The sequence below is a fragment of the Theropithecus gelada genome, chromosome 3 (assembly GCF_003255815.1).
Source record: "Theropithecus gelada isolate Dixy chromosome 3, Tgel_1.0, whole genome shotgun sequence".
Classification (NCBI taxonomy): domain Eukaryota; kingdom Metazoa; phylum Chordata; class Mammalia; order Primates; family Cercopithecidae; genus Theropithecus; species Theropithecus gelada.
In genome coordinates this window covers 74,712,892-74,735,004 of record NC_037670.1, presented here as the reverse complement: position 1 = coordinate 74,735,004, position 22,113 = coordinate 74,712,892, and the positions used below count along the sequence as shown (strand labels likewise).

Below are 22,113 nucleotides of genomic sequence, written 5' to 3'. Positions count from 1 at the left end.
GGAATGCCTAAGTTTTGTTTATAACCAGACAGGCCAGTGATATGACATAGTAATTTAGAGTTTCTTTTTACTATTTGTTCTATATATGCACATTAAAGAAAATATTTTAATGCATATTTTAAAGGAGTAATATGTTTTCAAAACTATAGCTATGTAATGAGAGATGAAAAGGAAATGCATCTCTTTTTTTTTTTTGAGATGGAGTCTTGCTGTGTCACCCAGGCTGGAGTGCAGTGGCATAATGTTGGCTCACTGCAACTGCTACCTCCTGGGTTCAAGCAGTTCTCTTGCCTCAGCCTCCAGAGTAGCTGGGACTGCAGGTGCACACCATCACGCTCTGCTAATTTTTTTGTATTTTCAGTAGAGACAGGGTTTCACTATGTTCTCCACACTGTTCTCTATCTCCTGACCTCATGATCCACCTGCCTCAGCCTCCCGAAGTGCTGAGATTATAGGCATGAGCCACCGTGTCCGACCAGAAATGCACCAGGAAACACAGCAGTAATTTTAAGGGGGCACACTTAAAAATCATTTTAACGTCAACAGCAAGTCCAGGCATTCATTGCTTTGGCTGCTTATATCACTATGTGCCATTAAATGAGGAAAGTCATGGGGCAGAACTGTGGTGGGGTTCATGGGATCACACTTCTCATTTCCCTCCTTTCGGTTTTCTCCAGGGAAATAGAAATGAAGTAGGCTGCCCCCCATTCTTGTTCGCAGACAGGTTATCTATTTACATCTGCATGCAACATGTTCTAAATGAAAAATCACCAGGCCTAGCAATTTAGAAATGTGTTTTTATCCTCACTTTTTCACCAACTACTAGTTTCCCCAGTTGTAAAATTAAAAGATTGGAAAAGGGTATACGATCTTTAAGCAAGAACATCATGACTTTTTTTAGTATGATTGTTTTTCAGTGTCCACTTTCTAGTTCTACTGGTTTTGAATTGTCAATCTTGACCTGGCATTTTTGCTACACACAGTACCATTCATTTTGTTTTGTTGTCTCTCTGTAAAACTCTAATCATTCAAATCCATTATTATTATTTTTTGTGTCTTTACATTTACTGAGTGCCAGAGAACAGGTTTCTAAATCAGGTGTTGCAAGCTCTACCAAAAAAAACTATGTGAAATTTAGAGTTTAGCTGAATAAATATGGCACATAATCTTATACTGCCTTGTGACGTAGTCTTAAAAGAAGAAAGAAAATGTCATAAAGAGTGCTTAGGCCTTTAGAATATGGGGAACCAGCTGTTCTCTGCAATTATAACAATAACCAAAGTACTTTGCCTCCATGTATGACTTCCACCTTAGCCACCTTCCCTCTGTGCTCCGGGGACCTGACTGGCACCATCCCAGCCTTGAGTGTAGGGCTCGGATGAGCCAGAGAAGCCTAACACCACCTTAGTTCATTTTCCTTCTAGAAGATCTTAGCGTTCCTGATCTCTTTTCGGTCAGTTAAAAGGATGGTTTTGATTCTATCCAAGGCCTCTTGGTCCACCTTTGAGTAGACTGATTTCCCAAGTTGGATCTGGAATTAATTATGGCTTGGGTTTCGTGAGGACTCTGTTCCCTCTGCAGACTCTCTCCTAGTCTCTGTAGACAGTATGAACAGGGATCAAAATAGTGACAGTCGAAAGGAATTTGGCTTTCTTTTTAGCTTTTGATGCTTGATTGAGATTATGGTTCAAAAAAAGCCTTTATCAGTGCTTAGTGACTTTTTTCTTGTTATTTTCTAACTGGTGTACTAGAAAATGTCATAACATTCCTAATTTGACTTAGAGCTTTCGTGACCAGGTCTTTGGCCTTAGGCAAGCTGTTTAATAAGTTCTCTGGGCCTTTTGATCAATTCAGCAAACTAATACTGGTCTTGCCTTCCTCATGGGTCCATGTGAAGATCAGATGGAAAGATGTATACAGCAGCCCCTTTGAAGATACAAAGGTCTGCACAATTACAGGTTGTGTAATTTATTAATAACTAAAATAGATTTGACCCAGAAAAAGGAAAAAAAAATGCTGGTTACTGTTTTCTCACTATTGTTACATTTAAGTTTCAGGTACTTATTACCCTGCTAATTCTGATTCTATTACCTCATTCCTATTATGCTCTATAAACTGTGATGACCAAGTATAACAGAAATTCAGATGAGAGAGATCAGTGGCTTGGACTCTTTGAGGGAGTGAATGGAAGAGATGGACTGTGAATTGGATTTGGAATGTGAATTGGATTTGGAAGGATAGGTGGCAGTTAAGATGGGAGGATGATCTGGGAAGGATGATCCTTCAGTGTGGAGCTTGGGGAGAGGGTTTGGAGATCAAGGTGCATGGAAGTACTGAAGCAGGAGTATGTGCTTATGTGTGGGGAGTGTGTGCTCAAGTGCTTGTATTTGGAGGGGACGGGGCAGAGGCCGAGAAAATACCAACCTGACTAGAAAGTAAGGTGCCTATTGGAAATGAAATTGCATAGGTAGGCTGGTGCTAGATTATTCAAGTTATTAAAAGGTATATAGAAGGATTTATGTTTACTGCAATGAAGAGCTGTTACAGATTCTGGAGCAGAATGGACAACGTGATTTAGAGATTTTGCAGAAGTCAGTGACTCACAGTCTACATCACAGCCTCCTTGACCTGTCCAGTTGGATGTCTGACTTAACATGCTTCCCCCAACACGTACACACAGCTTCTTTCCCCCTTCTTCATCAGTAAGCAAACGCAGAGACTCAGACCAAAAGTGAAAACTCATTTTTGATTTGCTTGTTTGTTTTATGTTTTTCATGCTTCATATCCAGTCTAAAAGTAAGTCCTGTCAAATCTGCCTCTAAAATACATTCAAAATGTGACCACTTCTCTTCTTTTCCACTGTTTCCAGCTTCAACCAAGCCACATTATCACTCATCCAAACTGCACTCCTGGCTGGTCACCTGCATCCGCTCACCATACAATCCATTCTTCTCACAGTAGCCAGGGTAACCTGGAAAAAACAAAAGTCACATCATGTCACTTTCTGTTACAACTCTTCACTGGCAGGCCAGGACATTTAGAGTAAAATCCAAATGTCGTACCTTGGCTTGCAGAGCCCCCAGAAGCCTCTCAGACTTCCTCCCCATCCTCTGTTCCTGGCTCGTGGTAGATGAGCACACTTGCCTCCTCCTGTTCTCAGTCAGGAATAAGCTCCTTTCTATCTTGGGGCCCTTCTACTAGTCGTTTCTTCTATATGAAATGATTAATTTCCTTTATGTTTTTGTAGAATTCAACTTCTTATCTTGCTAGTATCAGTTTAAATGTCTTCATTGTTCTATCACACTGTCCTCCTTCTGTTGTCTGTGTAGCATTTATTTTCCTACTTGCCATCTCTCTCACCTTGCCTGAATATAATCTCCATGAAGACAGATACTATTTTGTTTACTGAAGTATTTCTTATATTTAGAACAGTGCCTGGTGCATAATAGATACTCAGCAAATATTTGGTGAATGGATAAAGATCATTGTGGCAGTGGTGTGCAGGTGGGACAGATTGGCAGTAAGAACATGAATTCAGAAGCTGCTGCAGGAATGTCATTGAAGGTGGTGGAATAGGAAGGAAAGAACTAACCTGAGAGTCACTAAAGGAAGGAGTGTGAGAAGACTTGTTGATAGGCTGATTTTATCATCCCCAGTATGCAAAGATGACTCGAAAGTTTCCAGTGATGAAACCTAGAAGAGTAGTACCAGAACTGACTGGGAAGGGATTTTGCGTGAAACTAACGATGGTTTATTTAAGACATCTTGAGCTAGAGATAAAAATTTTGAAATGAGGATTTAGAGTGTAAGTTAGGGATAGAAATATAAATTTTAGATAATGTCTATTTGAAGGCAACTCCAAATCAGAGTATTTTAAAGTATGCAGATACCAGTGAAAAGCTATGGGTTATTTATTGCAAAACTGTATTGGCAGCTTTGATTCCTGTTCTCCCAGGAATCAAGGGGAGGTCTCTAAGTGGTAGAGAACCCCTGTTTGCTATAGGCTGCTTGGAATATTCATTCTTTTAATATTCTGGATATTGGCAAGTTTCCTCAGTCCGGAGAGACACAGCAATGAGACTAAATGGTTGGATGTCTTTTCAATCATTATTCCTCCTTCCTCCCAGGTTTTCAATTCTATTCATTTGTAAAGGTCTATAGCCAAGCAGGTCTACAGAGGATCCAAGCTAATTACAAAGAAATGTAGACCTCCTTAAGGGATTTTAGGGCACAGGATAGTATTTATGGTACGCTTTCATTTGCATAACAAATACAAATATGTGAAATGACATCTAAGCTAAGAATACCCTTCCCTATGGCAACTTTCATTCGAATTTGAACCTGGCAAAGGTGTTCCTTATTGTTTTCCCTCTTATCCAGGTCTCTGGTTAACTGTCCTTCCTTTGGTCCTTTTTCAGGCTCTCTGCATTTGTTTGCCAGGCCCATGCTCTGCATTGGAAATTTGAATTTACTTTTGCATGTCCTGCTCCCTCTGATCAGGCTAATCCAGAGACTCTGACAGTTACCCTGCTTGGGTGCTGCATTAGCTGCCGACACATGTCCCCTTACTTGATTTTTTTAAAAGTATTAAGCTCCATAGTTTAATTTGTCAAATTTTGAACTCGATGATATAAGATTTATTTTGACAGTAGAATTGGGAGAGGACAGAAAGTTGTATCAGGTTTGAGTCTAGTACTGTCCTTATTTTGTTATCCATGTTAAAAATATATTTAAATTGATAAAAGTGCAGAATGTTTAAATGCCAGGAGAAATAAAAATGAGAAACCACCACAGAGAATGTTTACACTTCTATCCTGTGTCATGCTAATGGCCATCATTGACGTTTGCCAGGAGGTCAGGGGAGCCATGGCCTTCCAAGACCTAAGACTGTGGAGAGTGATCAGAAAGTGAGGGAGTCCTGGATAAAGGTGAATTGCCTTTAAAAGTATACTTTTGTATGATTGAAGACTTTATCTTAGAAGGGAAAAAATAATTTTCTTAACATTTTAATTTTCCCAAATTCTGAACTACAGAAGCTGTTATTTTTCTCTCTACAGTTATATCTGTTGAATGAATGAATTCAGAATTGAGGAATCAGAAAGTGCTATCCAGCCCTTTTCTATTAAAATGAGAGTTCTTTTCTTCCATACTTTAACATTTCTGGGTTCTAAGAAGATAGGCAGGAAAGTTGGATAGGAAATCTTACCCTTGTGTTTTAATTCCACACATAAACCTCTCCTTGTTTTTGCTTCTTACTCTCCTTGCTAGGTGAATGGAGGCATTGAGAACACATTAGAGAAGGAGGTGATGCAGTATGACTACTATTCTTCGTATTTTGATATATTTGTAAGTATTATGTTTCATTTCTGATGTGGTAAAACTGACCCAAAAGGCAGATTTCCTCTAAATAGACTTCAAATTCCATGCCCTTTTTTCCTCTTTTGAACACTGACCATATTTTCCTTTTCTTTTAATTCCCCACCATTCAATGCTCTCTCTCTCTAAATAAGGAATTGTCTGACCATCTCAAGGAAATAAAAGATTAATGACAGATAAGGGAGGGCAGCATAAGGAGCCGTTCCTATTTTCTTGTTGGAGAGCCTTTATTCTTTCAAATGACTGAAATAGAACCTATTGACATATCTAGTCACTGAAAGGAAAATTCACCTATTTATATAATAGGATGATAAAAATGCCATCTTTTTTTTTTCTTGCCTTGTTCTTTCTTTCATAAAGGGAGATTAATGTGAGACCTAATTTGCTATTACATTAAGTTCTAGAGCAGGGATTCCCAAATGCTGGTCTACAGACCAGTGCCAGTCCCTGGTAGTCTCCAGCTAAATCACAATAATGAAGACAGTCTGGTAAGTTCTTCATAAAGCTATGTCATTTTTGTGTATATTTTTTAAAAACATCTCTTTCTTTTCTTGCTTTCAGCTTTTGGCAGTTTTTCGATTTAAAGTGTTAATACTTGCATATGCTGTGTGCAGATTGCGCCACTGGTGGGCAATAGCGGTGAGTATGCCCTGCTTGAGTGGGTCATCGCCTCCAGTGCTGGTGGCCAGGTGCTGTTCTCTATAGGCCTGGGCTGGAGAAGATACAGTTCTAATGCAGGTGGAATCCCACTAGTTTTCCTGAGTCCCGTTTCCTCCATACTTAAGTAGGTTTAATACTCCAGGGCTTCTTTCCAGTGTTAATGAGTAACTAGATTTGTCTCTTGGTGTTGAGCCAAATGAGGAATCTAGAAGCCCAACAGTGATTATTGGCCAAGCACCAAGCCACCCTCTACTTTATTTTGCAAATAAGAGATGGGAGTAATACATCTGTCACAGAGATATTTGGAAAATGTCTTACTTGGTTGAAACTGCTTAGTGATTGTTTTTCATGATATGGTCCGTACTTATTTAGATAATTGCCTTAGCCCCTTCTTTCTTCCCCACAACCCCCCATCTTGGAGGGAAAAGCTCTCAATCTTTCTGTTGTTGCCTTGGGCTTCTCAAGGACAAGGACTTTTTTACTCCTCTGTTTCCTTGCATCTAGCACAGAGAGCTTTGGTATTCTTAATAAATATTTAGAGATTGATAGAATTGCTAGCAATTCTGCCTGACAGTTGTCTGAATATTTGCCTTTTGTACAGCTTTAGTAAGTCAATTCTGTGGGAAGAAAATGTGGAGCTCCTCAGACTAGAGAGAACTGCTCAGAAATACCTGCAGTTCTGCTATTAGAAGTCGAGACCTCAGGTCTGGGTGGCCCAGGCTGCCCTCCTGAGTCCACTAGGGGGCGATATCTGTCTGGGCCATCTGTTCTGAGCATTCTCAGAATCACGGGGCAGTGGTCAGACCATCTGTTAATCCAGAAGCTCTCATTTCATGGATATAGGCTGGCAGTCTTGGCCAGACTTGACTCCCTTTCCTGAATACTCTTTTGCTGATATCGTCATAGCTTTTGATGATTGTACCCTCCCATTTTTCTGCATTTTCTACAACAGATCCCTTTGGGATGTTATATTCCTAAGTCCCCATATGTATGCTAGTATTTGTCAGACCATCCCTCTCAATGTTTGTTTTAGAAAAGTGTTTGACATGTATATTCAGTGAGAGCTGTAAGACAGTATCTTCAATATCTGCTTTCAGATTATCTGAAGAATAAGTCTAATTTAGCAAATCATTTTATTGCTTCTGATTCTTGCTTTAAAAAACATTTGCAGAGAAGAGTCCAGAAGCTGGAAGGAGGAGAAGTCAGCTGGTATCTAAAGAGCACTTAGTGTGAGCCTGTAAAGTTAATTAGTGTCATAATATGAAATGTTAAACCGCCTCCTCTCCCAAGCAGCTTACTCTGTTTGTGTGTGTGTGTATGTGTGTGTGTGGGGTGTGTGTGTGTGTCTGCAACTTTGATAATACTTATTGAACAAGATACTTGGTGTTCCCTGTCCTCCCTTCTGTCGATCAAGCTATTATTGGTATTCATTTTGGTCAGGTTTCACCATGCTAAAAATATTAGTTGACGGAGACAGTGACAAGGCTCAGGTATTACGGTATCTCTGGACTTCACAACCCCTGACGAGAGCCCTACCTATGCACTTTACCGGTCTGTTCATGTGCTTGTAGAGGCTTTGAAATTGTACCTTCTGGTAGATAAATCTTAGTTACCTAGCACACCAGCTTGCTGACATGTGGGAGGAGAAACCACATGCAGTCATTTAGGGATCGTGTCACATATAGAAGCCCGTTTTGCTGCAGTGTGGGTCTAGGTGATAGAGACTGAGTGATATGGGAAGGAGCCAGGCTAGGCACAGGTTTTTCAGGCATTGCCTGCTCCTAGCTCAGATGGGTGTCTTGTGAAGAGGGAGGTACCTTCACAGTGTGAGATGCCTAATGTGAACAGTGCTGGATTATGTGTCTTGCAGTTGACAACGGCAGTGACCAGTGCCTTTTTACTAGCAAAAGTGATCCTTTCAAAGGTATGGCCTACCACTGTTTCTGTACAGTTACCATCTTCAGTGATGAAGCCTCGTTGTCCAGTGTGAGTTTGTGGTAACTGCATTTCCCTTTCCTGGTCATATCTTTTCTTCCAGCTTTTCTCTCAAGGGGCTTTTGGCTATGTGCTGCCCATCATTTCATTCATCCTTGCCTGGATTGAGACATGGTTCCTGGATTTCAAAGTGTTACCTCAAGAAGCAGAAGAAGAAAACAGTAAGTTCCTCTCAGAGTCAGCCTCCTGAGACGGACTGGGTACCAAGCTGGGAGGAGGAGATATGCTGTCTTGGTGTGAATCAGGCTGCAAATGGGTAGAGTTAGGAAATGGTGGGGTCTCCATTCTTTAGTGCTACAGCAGAAATGGAGAGAAGGGTTGGGTGGATGAAAGGGTAAATAATAGAAAGCAGCTCCTCTCTCCAGCTATTGAGCCAGGCTTCCCCTGGAAGAAAATGTGAACATTGGTGTAAAGAGCATTCAAGCAATAACAAAAAATAGCCTGCACGTTTTTCTCCCCAGACAGCTTGTTCTTTTCTCCCTATTAGCAATAGGCAGGACACAAAGCATTTTTTTGCATATGAACAGAACTGTGCTGTTTAGGGGCAGAGAAAATAAAACCAATTTTAAGTGAGTAGAAGCAACTGTTCTAAATACAAGCCAGTGATTCTCCAAAGTCTCCCATTGTGATCCATACAGCAGTTGGTGGCTTCAGATGGGCCACAGTTAGAACAGTTAAATGCCTAGGGCTGAGGACCATTGGTGGGTTTAGGATGAAGATTATTCACAGGAGGGTGACAGCAATCCAGAATGAAGCTCAGCCTTTCAACGTCCTCTGAGTAGCTGAGTCATAGCTAACAGGGTGTACTCATGAGTCCTGCCAAAGCTGCTATAATCTCATCATGGCTTTGAGTATCCCAGAATATTCACTAGGAAGGCCAAATGATTGTTAAGCTTTATGGTCAATTACCAAGCTGGAATTCTTCCCCAACGTAATGTCCTTAATGGAAGCCCACCTGCCCCACCCACCCATCTTAAGGATGAAACAATCAAAGCTCGTTCCAGACACCCATGCAGTTTCAAGACATGCTGTTTTTACGCCTCTGCCAGTCATCTGGCTCAATTTGCCTTGCCTCATAGGAAAAAAAAGTTTCTTATAGAAAGGTAAGCATGATTATAACTTCAAAAAGCAGCAGGATGCAAAATAATCTTGCAAGTGATTTTACTTTGGAAAATCTCATTTACGTAGAAGAAATATGTAAGAAAAGAATTACAATTCAAGAGTAGATTTTTAAAACCCATTAATCAGACTGAGGTGTACCTTCTATCCTGTGCCCTCTATTCCTTTGTGAAAGTGTATTGTGGAGAGGTTATGAGTAAAGCTAATTAAAGTCTTTTTTAATTGTATATAAATACGAAACTGAACTTTATTGAAAACCTGTCAACTATAACTATGACTGAGGCTTGAATGGTTATGGGATTAAACCACATTCAAAGTGGCTAATAAAGCAGAACACACAATTAATGAAAATTTTTAAAATAGCACTTATTTTCATTGTCAGTAGCATGTATGACACACATACCTGGCATCTACTGTTTGGCCTGGTGCTTCCTCCTACTCTATCCTAAGGTTAACTCAGCTTTCAGTCAAAAGAACTTAAGTGTTGATGGCCTTGCATGTGTTAGTGTTCCTCAGCTGTCCACGTCCTGCTTTCTTACCTTTTCTTTGTTTTTTTAAGACATCTTTTTTCTTTTGAAACCTTCTTGTTGCATAAATATTTCCTCATTTGTCATCTTAATTGTTCTTTATATATTTATAAAAGGCCATCCCTGTATTGCACTTTACATCTGGCATCTATCTAACGAGACATAGCCAGCAGACCATTTGTAGGAGCTGACTGTCTTTTTTATTTTACTTTGCGTTTTGGTTTTGAAATTGTGCTTTTTTTGTAGGAAGGCAGGTATTCACAAGGGAAAGATGTAAATACTCAGTTATTTATTCTGAGACAGGGTCTCACTTTGTGAAGTGCAGTGGCACAATCATGGCTCACTGCAGCCTCAACTTACTGGGCTCAAGCAACCCTCCCACCTCAGCCTCCCCAGTAGCTGGGACTACAGGCATGCGCTACCACACTCGGCTAATTTTTAAATGTTTTGTAGAGACAGGGTCTTGCTGTGTTGCCCAGGCTGGTCTCAAACTCCTGGGCTCAAGCGATCCTCCATTCTTGGCCTCCCAGAATGCTGTAATGACAGGTGTGAGGCACCATGCTCAGCCCCATGAGGCACTTATTTAAACTGCTTAGTTATCTGTCCTTACAGTATTGTTTGTCGTTTGTTAATGAAACTTATTGTTTGGTTGAAAAATTTTTAAAGTACCTCTTTTTCTAAAGGTATTTCATTGTAATAATAATACCATTTTATTTTACTTAATCTTGCCAAAAAGCTACCAGAAAGGTGACCTCATTCCCAACATCTGAATTTCTTCTCTTCCAGGACTCCTGATAGTTCAGGATGCTTCAGAGAGGGCAGCACTTATACCTGGTGGTCTTTCTGATGGTCAGTTTTATTCCCCTCCTGAATCTGAAGCAGGTAAAAAACTTCATTATTATTTGTGCTTGTTTCTCTCATTCAAAAGCTCTGCTCTTCCTCCCTCTCCCTACCCCCTCTATTTCTCAATATACTTAGCTAACATTTAACATGCCAGGCATTAGGGATATGAAAATAGGTGAGACACAGTCTCACATGAGACCAGTGGTAAGACACAGAGTTGTAAAAATAAATGTCATGGAGGAGTGATTAGACATCGTGGTCTGTGATATGTATCTTAGAAGACACACAGACAAGGGGAAGGGTCTCAGGGCTTTCATTATTCCAGTTCATCACCAAACCAACCTCCCTCTTGGACTCCCATGTCTGAGAATGGCAGCACTGTCCACCCAGTTGCCCAGATCAAACACCAGAGCCTCACTGTTGGCTCCACCCTGTTCTTATGGCTCACCTCTCATCATTCACAAAACTGTTTCCATTCTCTCTCCCTCATTTCTACCTCCATTTTCTCGTTCAAATCCTGCCACTTCTTATCAGCTCCAGCCTCATTTCAGCATTACTTTCTGCAGTTTCTGCAACAGCCTTTGTCTCCCTGCCTCTGGTTTTGTCTTTCGCTAACCAGCAACCAGAGTGCTCTGTTAAAAATAGTAATTACACTCAACAACAAAAATAAACAACCTGATTAAAAAAATATGCAAAGGTTTTGATAGACATTTCTCCAAAGAAGATACACAAATGGCCAATAAGCACATAAAAGATGCTTAACATCACTAATCATTAGGAAAATGCAAATCGGAACCACAACAAGATGCCGTTTCATACACATTAGGATGACTATTACAGAAAGCAAAACCAAACAAAAAGGCAGAAAATAAATATTCGTGAGGATATGGAGAAATTGGACCCCTTGTGCATTATGGGTGAGAATGTAAAATGATATAGCCCCAGTAGAAAACAGTATGGTGTTTCCGTAAAAGATTAAACATAGAGTTACCATATGATTCAACAGTTCTACCCCTGGGTATGTACCCAAAGGAAATGAAAGCAGAGACTACAGCAGATATGTGTATACCCATGCTCATAGCAGCGTTATTCACAGTAGCTAAATGGTGGAAACAACTCAGACAGCTGTCAGCAGATGAATGGATAAACAACATGTATGTATGTCCAATGGAATATTATTCTGCATTAAAAAGTAATGGAAAGTTGGGCACAGTGGCTCATGCCTATAATCCCAGCACTTTGGGAGACCGAGGTAGGAGGATTGCTTGAGCCCAGGAGCTCAAGACCAACCTGGGCAACATAGTGAGACCTTGTCTCTACTAAAAAAGAAAAAAAAAAAAAAGAATAGAATTCTGACACATGCTATAACATGTATGGACTGTGAACACACTATGCTAAGTAAAATAAGCCAGACACAAAAGGGCTGTCATATGATTTCACTAGATGAGATACCTAGAGAAGTCAAATTCTCAGAATGGGATTGCCATTCTGAAAGTGGATGTTGGTGATGGCTGCACAACAGCGTAGATGAACTTAATGCACTGGACAGCACGCTTAAAAATGGTTAAAGTGGTAAATTTTATGTTAAATATATTTTTCTTTGGTGAACACTATTTTTAAAACTGCTAACACTTTTTTAAGTTGTCAGGTGCTGTTCTAAGCTTTATTAATATTCACTCATTTATTCCTCCCTTGTCTGCTTATCTTCTGAGATACAGATCACAAACCATACTGTCTAATCTATTACATTCATTTTTACAACTCTGTGTCTTACCACTGTTCTCTTGTAAGATTGTGTCTAACCTATTTTCATATTTTTAATGCCTGGCATATTAGATGTTTGCTAAGTGGCTCCACTCTGTGATGTAAAACTCATATTATCCCTAATGTAGAGATGAGCAAATGAGGCACAGAGAATTGAAGCAATTTGCTCAACATCACACTAATAATAAGTGGTATAGCTGGGATTTAATCTGGGGTCTAGTCCTAGAGTTCATGCTTATAACTGCTAGAGTATATTAGCCTCTTGGTGTTTATGAAAATATAGACTTGGTCATGCCAGTCCTCTGCTCAAAAGCCCTTCAGTAGCATAAAGGATCAAGAAATCAGTAGATCTTAGCCTGGCTGGAAGTGCCCCTGGGGGCACTGTCACCAGTTGTCTAGTTTCTCACCTTGCGACTGCCTTCTCGTGTGCTGTTCATAGCTCTTGTGAAAATGCTGTGCTCCAGAGCCCTCCAGCCATTGTCCACCTTGCTGTTTCCATTCTGAACATGATCTCCTCTGCAGTCTTAGTGTCTGCTCACATGTTCTCAGGTTCTTCCCAGCCATGCCTACCCTTCCCATCTCTCCCAGCAGTCTTAGAACATCCTCGGCATGTTCTTTGGAACCTCTTCCACAGCCGTGTCATCCTGTGTTGTCTGCACTGCCTTCAGCACTGACCTGGTCTGTTTCTACTGCTGGGTTGTAAACTCAATTTAGGGACTACATCATTTTATCCCCTACATTAGGCCTAGTTAATATTTTCTCTCTCTCTCACACACACACACATACACACACACACACACACACAGAGTGATAAAACGGATTCCAGACAGAAAGAGCCGTGACTGATTGAAGGTGCAGCAGTGTGAAATATCAGTGTGCTGGAGGAACTCCAAGTAACTTGAGATTCCGGACTATTGGTGTTGGATCTGAACGCAGCGTACCACACAGAAACATGGAGCCAGATGAGACACAGATATGGATTAGTAGAAAATCTGTTTCTATAACAGTAAAAACTAGAATTAAGTATTAAATTCTTTATTACCTCATAAGGATTATTTCATTGAGAAGTTTTGTGTCATAGGACTTTACTCTGTGAGAAAAGGAAATTCATATTAGAGTTCATGCATCTCTACTTCTTTTTCTAAGACTAATACAGGTTCCAAGTACTAATGTATTTTCTTAACTAGAGTTCAGAACATAGAACAGTAGTGACATGAGGAACACCACCTCAAGCAAGCCTCATCAAGCTTTCTAGTTCTGGGATCCATCCACACTTCACCTTTATCATTTACCACCACCTAGTGGTATCCTGGAGCATTACCCTTTCCTTGAGTTAGGAAGGTAAACAAGAACAAAATATTTTCTTGGCGTTCCACTGTGTAGCTGCTTTGTTTGACAAAAGACAGGTTACTAATGGGCAGAGAAGGAGGGGTCAGAGTGGACTACCTTATTATATTTGCATTGTCTGAATGTTCAATTTAGGAAAGAATTAAAAATGAAAACTCTTGCTGGAATTAATATGCCTAGAAAAAAAAAGACTACTCTAGAGCAAAGCTTTTCCATTATGCCAACAGCTAAAAATTCAAGCCTTTCAGTAGCTGATGTTCTAAGCTGCTGTTGCCCTGCTACTACAGTGCTGACTTCCCTGGTACACATGAGGGCGTCCGAAAAAGGCCTGACGTGCCTTTTGTTGTCTTTTTTTTTTCTCCACCACCTAATACAGTACCTGGCTTATATTAGACTTATAACTGTTGAAGAAAGGGATGAAAAGAAAAGGGAAAGAAATAGGAGGCACCATAAACAAAAATGTTAGCAGTTTTCCTTGTGAAGGAACAGCCTGAATTTTAGTGTCACAGTTTATTAGATACACTTGTAAAGGATATAAAAATAGTTTGTTTGCAGGCTTGCTTATTGATCAAACCACATCCTGCATCCCTGTGTATTAAGTGGAAAGACCGAGGAAGCATGATCCTCTATCAGATGACTGGGTTGAAATTATGTGTGGTCAGAGAGCTTAAATGAACCAGTTGTGAAGCTGAAGAAAGGGTAATTCTTCACCTCCTAGACCATGGAAAGACTAACTTAAAATGAGGAATTGCTCAATTGCATCATATAGCCTGTCCTGTGCAAGTCTAGATAAGGCATTCATTACAATTCTAAGTTGCCACCTCCCCAGAGTAGCCTTGCATCCTGGTTTGCCTGCAGCAACCCTGCCTTCTTCTGGTTGCCGCATGTAGTTATTATTAGAAGCCCTGTATCTCTCAGCAGTGTTCTTGTTTAGATGATGATTTCTATGATCACCCTATGTGTAGTGAATAGATTTGAAACAGTTTTTTCCACCTTTTAATTAAAATTTTGAAAATTACTGAAAAATGATTACCAGGGATACTGAATACTATTCACTTTTTTAAAAAGCTTGATTGAGGTGTAATTTGCATATAATAAAATTCATCCATTGTAAATGTATAATTGCATGATTTTTAGTAAAGTTATAAATTTTTAACCAGTATTACAATGTAGTTTTGGAAAGGTTTCATCACTTGAAAAACTTCTTCCATACTTATTTGCAGTTAATCCCCACTTCTACCTCTGATCCTAAGTAACCACTCATCTTCTTTGTATCTTGACAAATTTACCTTTCCTGGGCATTTAATGTAAATGTAGTGATATGATACATGGTTTTTTGCATCCAGCCTCTTTTGCTTAGCATAAGGCTTGAGGACCAACCATGTTGTAGCATATATCAGTGTTTTGCTCCTTTTTATGGCTGGATATATTATTCCATTTTATGGATATACAACATTTTGTCTATATCCACAAGTTGATGGACATTTAGATTGTTTCCATCTTTTGGTTATCATAAGTAATGCAGCTATGAACATTCACATACATGCCTCTGTGTGGATGTTTGTTTTTATTATTCTTGAACAGATTTCTAAGAGAAGATTTGCTGTGTCGTATGGCAAGTTTAACTTTTTTTAAAATTGTGAAACTGTTCTTGATCTTGGCTGTTTTATTTTACATTCCCTCCAACAATGTACAGTAGTCCCTTCTTATCCACAGTTTCACTTACCTGAGGTCAACTGAGGTCTGAAAATATTAAATGGAAAATTCCAGAAATAAACAGTCCGTGAGTTTTTAATTGTGTGCCGTTCTGAGTAGCATGATGAAATCCCACACTCTCCTGCTTCGTCCTGCCTGGAATGTGAATCATCCCTCTGTCCAGATCCATACTGTGTGCACTGCCCTCCTGGTAGTCACTTAGGAGCCATTCAGGTTATCAGATCGACCATCCCAGTATCACAGTGCTTGTGTTCAAGTAATCCTTATTTCACTTAACAATGGCAAAGTAGTACTTCTGGCAATTCATATATGCCAAAGAGAAACCATAAAGTGCTTCCTTTAAGTGAAAAAGTGACAGTTCTCACCTTAATAAGAAAAAAAAAATCACATGCTGAACTTTGTCACGTTTGTCATACAGTAAACTTTTTCATAGTTATGTATGTATAAGAAAAAACATAATATTGATAGGATACAGTACTGTCTGCGGTTTCCGGCATCCAGGGATAAGGGGGATTACTGTATATGCATTTCCGTTTCTCCATATATTCACCAATGCTTAGTATTGGGTCTTTTTCATTATAGCTAGGCTAGCAGGTTTAAAATGGTATCTCATTGTGGTTTTAATTTGTATGTCTGTAGTGATACTGAGATATTTTTCATGTTTCTGTTATATGTAATTCATAAGTCTTATTTAGAGAAAAATCTATCTCATGTCTTTTGCCATATCTTTAATTGTGTTGTCTTTTTATTATTGAGTTGTAAGAATTTTTTATACATTCTAGATAGAAGTGCTTTCATATATGATTTGCAAATCTTTTTCCCAGTCTATTGTTTGTCTTTTCATTGCTTCACAGAGTCTTTTGAAGCACAAGTTTTAAATTTCGATTAAGTGTAGTTTATGAATTTGTTCTCTTATGGATAATATATTTGTTGTGGTCATATCTAAAAAACTCTTTACCTTAACTCTATGACATGAAAATTTTCTCCTACATTTTCTTCTAAAAGGTTTTATAGTTTTACATCTTTCAATTAAGATTACAATACATTTGAATTAATTTTTAAATATGGAGGAGGTAAGGGATTATCATTCTCTTGCTTTTGGATATTCAGTTGAACAGCACCAGTTCTTGAAATGACAGCCTTTCCCCATTGAACTGATTTGACACATTTGCTAAAATCAGTTTACTATAAACTGATTTTATGCCAAACCAATTTTTATTTTTTTAATTCTGCTTTCTTAAGGTGAATACTTATATGATTGATTTGATACTTTTTTTTTTCTTTTCTTATATAGCCATTTAAAGCCATAAATTTTCCTCCAGGAATTGCTTTAGTGACATCACATGAATTTTGATATGTTGTGTTTTCATTTGAATGCGTTTCCTGGCTTTCAGCAGGTTGACATGGATGTATCTGCATGTGGATCTCTTTGTATATATCCTAATCTGTGTTTATTCTCCTTATAAAATATGTGGATTAATATTTCTCAGCCAGTTTGAGAAATTTGAACCATTAATTCTTCAAACATTTTTCTGACTTTTTCCTCCTTCTGGGATTCCCATTACATGGTTGATTGATACGCTTGATGTCTCTGAGCGCTTCAACCTTTCTTCAGTCTTTTTCTCTCACTCAGAGAGAGTTTGTTTTGACTGTCATTTTTTCCTGGGAATGGTCACACTTTCTTGATTCTTTGCCTATCTTGTATTTTTTGATGAAAAGTATTTTGCTGAAAATAAAGTAACTAACTCTAGGTTCTGACTTTTTTCCTGAAAGGTTACTGTTATTGCTCTTTATTTGTTTAGTAAATCGTCTGTGCTAAATCTGTGAAATCTATACACCCTGGGATTTGTGGCTACTTCTTGTTTTATTGTCCATTAATTAATTCTTGCCTGTATTTTTAAGCCTAGCTTACTAGGAGTTACCCGTGTCTAGAGCTTACTGATTAGGCAGAGCCTAGCTTGTGATTACAAAGAGGATTGCACTGAAACACCTGGATTAAGGCTTCCATCCTCTGCCAGGTAGAAATGTACATGGGTTGGATAGCACCTTCAGAGTTCAGGCCATTTTCAAGTCCTCTCCAGCTTTTACTTTCTGCTAAGTCCTTTCCTGCTCTGTCTGCATATGCTTAGAGCTCAGGCTAATTGGCTGGCTTGGGCTCTCTTGGGTCTCCTCTGTGCATGGAGACAACCCCAGCTGGGCATATGCTTGTCCCAGTGGTGACCACAACTCAGGCTCCCAGAGTAGTTGGCCCTTTCTGTTCACTTGCCTCTGAATTTGTCACTTCATTGTCAGTGTCACTGGGCATGAGCATGGCTCCCCACTCCAAATTAAGTGATCTCCCTTCAACTGAGTAGCTTTGCTGCCAGTCCCCATGGCCTGCCCCACCCTGGCAGAACCTCCATGGCCATTGAGCTGGGTATTGGGAGGTTGGAGAAGAACAGGAGCAGCTCCAGGCAAGACACAACTGCTATTCTCTGAATTCTGCAGTGTTTCAAACGTAAACATTTCTCCAGTTGTTGTATGCTTTTGGTTATTTCTCCAGTGGTGAGATGGCTAGTTTTGCCCATTTTGCCACATTTTGGGGGTGCTTTTCAGGGAGAGGATTTATTGACTTCTTCACTTGGCTATAGCCAGAAGTCCCTTTAAAAATATGTAAAGAAGACATATTGTTATGTTTTAATTAAGGGTTTAGCTTTATTTAGGACTCCCAAACAGTTCCAAGACATGGCAACTCATTGTGATTTCAGTGCCGCTGGCCTCGCAGGTTGAAGTGAGCCTGGGAACAGGAAGATCTGGTGTGACCATCTTCCTCAGCCTCCTTCCACAGTGAGGACAGGCAGTTCACCACCTCTTGTCTCTATGATGGACAGCATGTTAATAGGCTAGAAAGTAAAGCCTTCAACATTTAAGTCTTTACCTATTCATTTTACTACAAATTCAACCTAACCATGTGACATTTATGAGGTTAAAATGTTCTCTTTAGATTATCAGGCGTTCTTTCCCTATACCAAATTTGTTATTGGCTATAATTCAGGTAGACATTCTTTTAAGGAAAAAAGAATGTCCTTTATAAAGTATGTTGTCTAACAAGATTCGGGTGCAGTTGAGAGAGGCTGCGGCTTTTACATGTGAATTGGTGGCATCTCTCACCTACTACTTTGGTCTTCTCTCAGGGCCCCCTCCCCTTTTTTAAATGCCCCTTCCCTGAGTATGAAAGTCATGCATTTAAAAAAGTGGAAAGAACAAAAATTAGAAATTACGTGTCCTTCAAACTATTTGGTAACATCAGTGTTGACAGTTTAGTTTCCTTCTTGGTGTGTGTGTGTGTGTGTGTGTGTGTGTGTGTGTGTGTGTGTGTTTAATCTCACATCATTGTGCCCATGCTGCCTATATTATTCATATTCTGCTTTTTAAAAATATAATTTAAAAATAATAAAGACAATTCAGGTTTATTGTAGAAATGTTGAAATATCCAGAAAAATATATAAAAGTTACATGGTTATTTTCTTCTACTTTTTCTCATTTGCACACATATATTTGGTTTTTAATTTTATCAGATGTGATCTCATGGCATATAAAGTTTTATTTGCTATACATTTGCTTTTACCTTATAGCATATGCATTTTTCATGTTATAAATTCTATATAACCATAATTTTAAGTGGATGCAAGATATTTTATGGAACTATGGTATTAACCTTTCTTCTATTATCAGACACTTAGGTTTCTTTTCTAATTTTTAGAGAGAAAATCTGCATAATGAATAATAAGCATTATTTCCTCAGGGATAGGTCTGTCCTAAGGAAAGAATTCCAGAGTGAAATGACCAGGTCAAATCTAGGAATATCCTGAAGCTTATGAGACATTGATCTAGAAGGTCCAGACGGTGGTCACTGCCACAGTGCTCTCTCACTGCTGTCTCACTCATCTGCCACAGCTGTTGTTAGAAACACTTAGATTCGATTACTTGTACCAAGCTCAACATTTTTGCATGTAAAAAATATATACAAGCTCATCAGCAAAGAGGTGGAGGAAGAATAGTGATTGATAATAATTATTGGTCTGCATGAATGTTCTTAGTACATAAGTGAAATCCATTTTGACAGATTAGTGTAAGTGATAGATTATTGTTTAAAAGTTTTCATCTTACAAGAAATAAACTAAAACTTTCAAATAGCAGTTAACCTAAATCTCTTGAGGATTAAACATGTTTAATGTTTTTGTGTGTATATGTTATAATTTTAAACATATTTATTTAAAATAGTTTGTTACTATAATGGAATGAAATACTTTTTCTTCTTCCCTTTCTCCGCCATGTAGGATCTGAAGAAGCTGAAGAAAAACAGGACAGCGAGAAACCACTTTTAGAACTATGAGTACTACTTTTGTTAAAGTAAGTGTTTGAAATGAAACCGTAACAACAAAGTAGTTAAGTATGGAGATTTCCTTTGAGTAGAGTCCAAGTAGAATTCAAAGAATAAGAGTTTAAGTATAGCCAGATTTGGCTTACTTGCATGAATTTATCAGTCACATTTTATTAATATCAAGTGTCTTAACATTTTTTGTATAGGTGTACATTTGTACGGTTTGAAAAATACCTCAGATTTCTAAATTTCTAAAGAATACTGATGAATTTATGTTAGTTTACTTAGCCAGAATGTCTACATGCCAGTCACATGTCATTGTTTTAATGATAAGTATGAACCTGTGTTAGAAGGGCAGCAGTCCTGTGAGATGCGAGTGCTGTTATCACCTCCATTTTGCATTTGAAGCAGCAGAGACATAGAATGGGTCACTTATCCAAGGCTGCACAGCTAGACGTGGCAGCGCTGGGGCTCAGGCCCACACTGTCTGGTACCACCTCCACTGAAGCCCCTCACTGGGATATTTCTCAAGGATTTTGGAGCCTCTGAGATGAAAGCTGCTGTACATCCAAAGCAGTCATGCTTAATGGGCTCCAATTTAAGTCATCAAATAAAATCATTTCAACCTCATAAATAGAAGGCAATTGAAGTACATTGTAGTAGCAGCAAATCTGCCTGACAGTTTAACAATAGAAGGAAAAACCTCCCGGATTGTGAGTCATTGGGAAACCGGGACAGAGGGTGACTGGGTGGGAGAGGCAGCCAAGGTCGTGTCGCGTGGAGCCCCTGTGCCTGCCTCCTCAGCCCCCAGCACACCTCAGCTGCATCTCTCCACCACAGTCATGTACACACGAAGCAAAAAGGTGGGCATGCTGGTAGTTGAGCCTTTTCTGAAATACTTTAACATGAATTCTAGTGTGACCACACCCATGGTCCTTCGTGTGTCTGTCACAGCCCCGCTTCAGCACACAGACTTTTATGTACATGTAAGCTGACGATGGCATTTTGCGTTTTAATGCTATTTCTCAAATACTTTGTCTTCTCTCTTTTTCTAAGTGTGAAAAACCCTCACAGAAAGTCATCGAGGCAAAAAGAGGCCGGCAATCGAGTCTCGCTGTTGACAGTAAAGTTGAAATGGTGACGTCCACTGCTGGCTTTATTGAACAGCTAATAAAGATTTATTTATTGTAATACCTCACAGACATTGTACCATATCCATGTACATTTAGTCACCTGCCTGTGGCCGGTAAGGTAATGTCATGATTCATCCTCTCTTCAGTGAGACTGAGTCTGATGTGTTAACGAATAGGTGAAGAAAGTCTTGTGCTGTATTCCTAATCAAAAGACTTAATATATTGAAATAACACTTTTTTAGTAAGCAAGATACCTTTTTATTTCAGTTCATAGAATGGAATTTTTTTGTTTCATGTCTCAGATTTATTTTGTATTTCTTTTTTTTAACACCCTACATTTCCCTTGTGTTTTTTAACTCATGCACATGTGCTCTTTGTACAGTTTTAAAAAGTGTAATAAAATCCAACGTGTCAATGTGGCTAGCTTTTTTCTTGTTTTGCATTATGTATGTGGTCTGAAGTGTTGAACCTGCAAAAGGGGAAGAAAGAGGGATTGCAAATACATGTAAAATGTCACCAGACATTTGTATTGTTTTTATCATGAAATCATGTTTTTCTCTGAGATTGTTCTGAAATGTTCTAAATACTCTTATTTTGAATGCACAAAATGACTTAAACCATTCATATCATGTTTCCTTTGCGTTCAGCCAATTTCAATTAAAATGAACTAAATTATACTGTGCGCTATTTTTTCAAACATGAATATTCCCCTTAATGATTCATGGGAAGTCAGGATGTCTGTTAGTTTTCTTTCATCATTCATTGTGTCATTCAAGAAAAACCTAATTGCCTGTAGTGGTGATGATGCTGGCTTGGGTAGAAACTGACATTTTGTGCATATCAAGTCACTTCTATCTGTGCTTGTTCTAAGAGTGGATCAGATCTCAAAAGTGCAACAGGGAGGCTTGCTGGGAGGCCGGAGTCTAACCAGGATGAGTGTCTCATAGTGGAGGAGGGGTGAGGAAAATCTCCAATGTCTGGCCTTGAGACTAAAACCTTAGAATTCAATGGTGTTATGTGAGTGAGAATCTCCTGTTTCAGGATTGGAGTTGCATATACACCAACCCCACAGATGATGCTTAAGCTGCCAATCAGGTTGTTCACTTCACCTGAGAAGGAGCTCTCACCCAGACATGTTGAGTGAACCAGTAGGATGTTGCCAATCCTCAAAGGAAGCCGAGTCTGGCTCAGAAGTCACCTCTCTAAGCACAGACCAAGAGGAATGAGGTATAGTATTTGAATATGCTAGGAAGTCAGACTGTAGGAGCCT

The 22,113-nt window shown here is 39.1% G+C and overlaps 1 protein-coding gene across 5 annotated transcripts in view; it reads left to right on the top strand.

The window, feature by feature from the left end:
- The window catches only part of STARD3NL (STARD3 N-terminal like), a 52,703-nt gene extending 31,183 nt beyond the window's left edge, over window positions 1-21,520 (top strand). For 3 of the 5 annotated variants that reach the window (XM_025380932.1, XM_025380933.1, XM_025380934.1), the window contains 7 exons: window positions 5,269-5,346; window positions 5,938-6,015; window positions 7,907-7,960; window positions 8,075-8,192; window positions 10,464-10,559; window positions 19,667-19,739; window positions 20,767-21,520. In XM_025380932.1, the coding sequence (XP_025236717.1) occupies window positions 5,269-5,346; window positions 5,938-6,015; window positions 7,907-7,960; window positions 8,075-8,192; window positions 10,464-10,559; window positions 19,667-19,722 (480 nt within the window). In that variant the 3' untranslated portion in view covers window positions 19,723-19,739; window positions 20,767-21,520. The remainder of the gene's footprint in view (window positions 1-5,268; window positions 5,347-5,937; window positions 6,016-7,906; window positions 7,961-8,074; window positions 8,193-10,463; window positions 10,560-19,666; window positions 19,740-20,766) is intronic. The other 2 variants (XM_025380935.1, XM_025380936.1) reach the window with 1 other exon arrangement.
- Window positions 21,521-22,113: the final 593 nt, after the last annotated feature.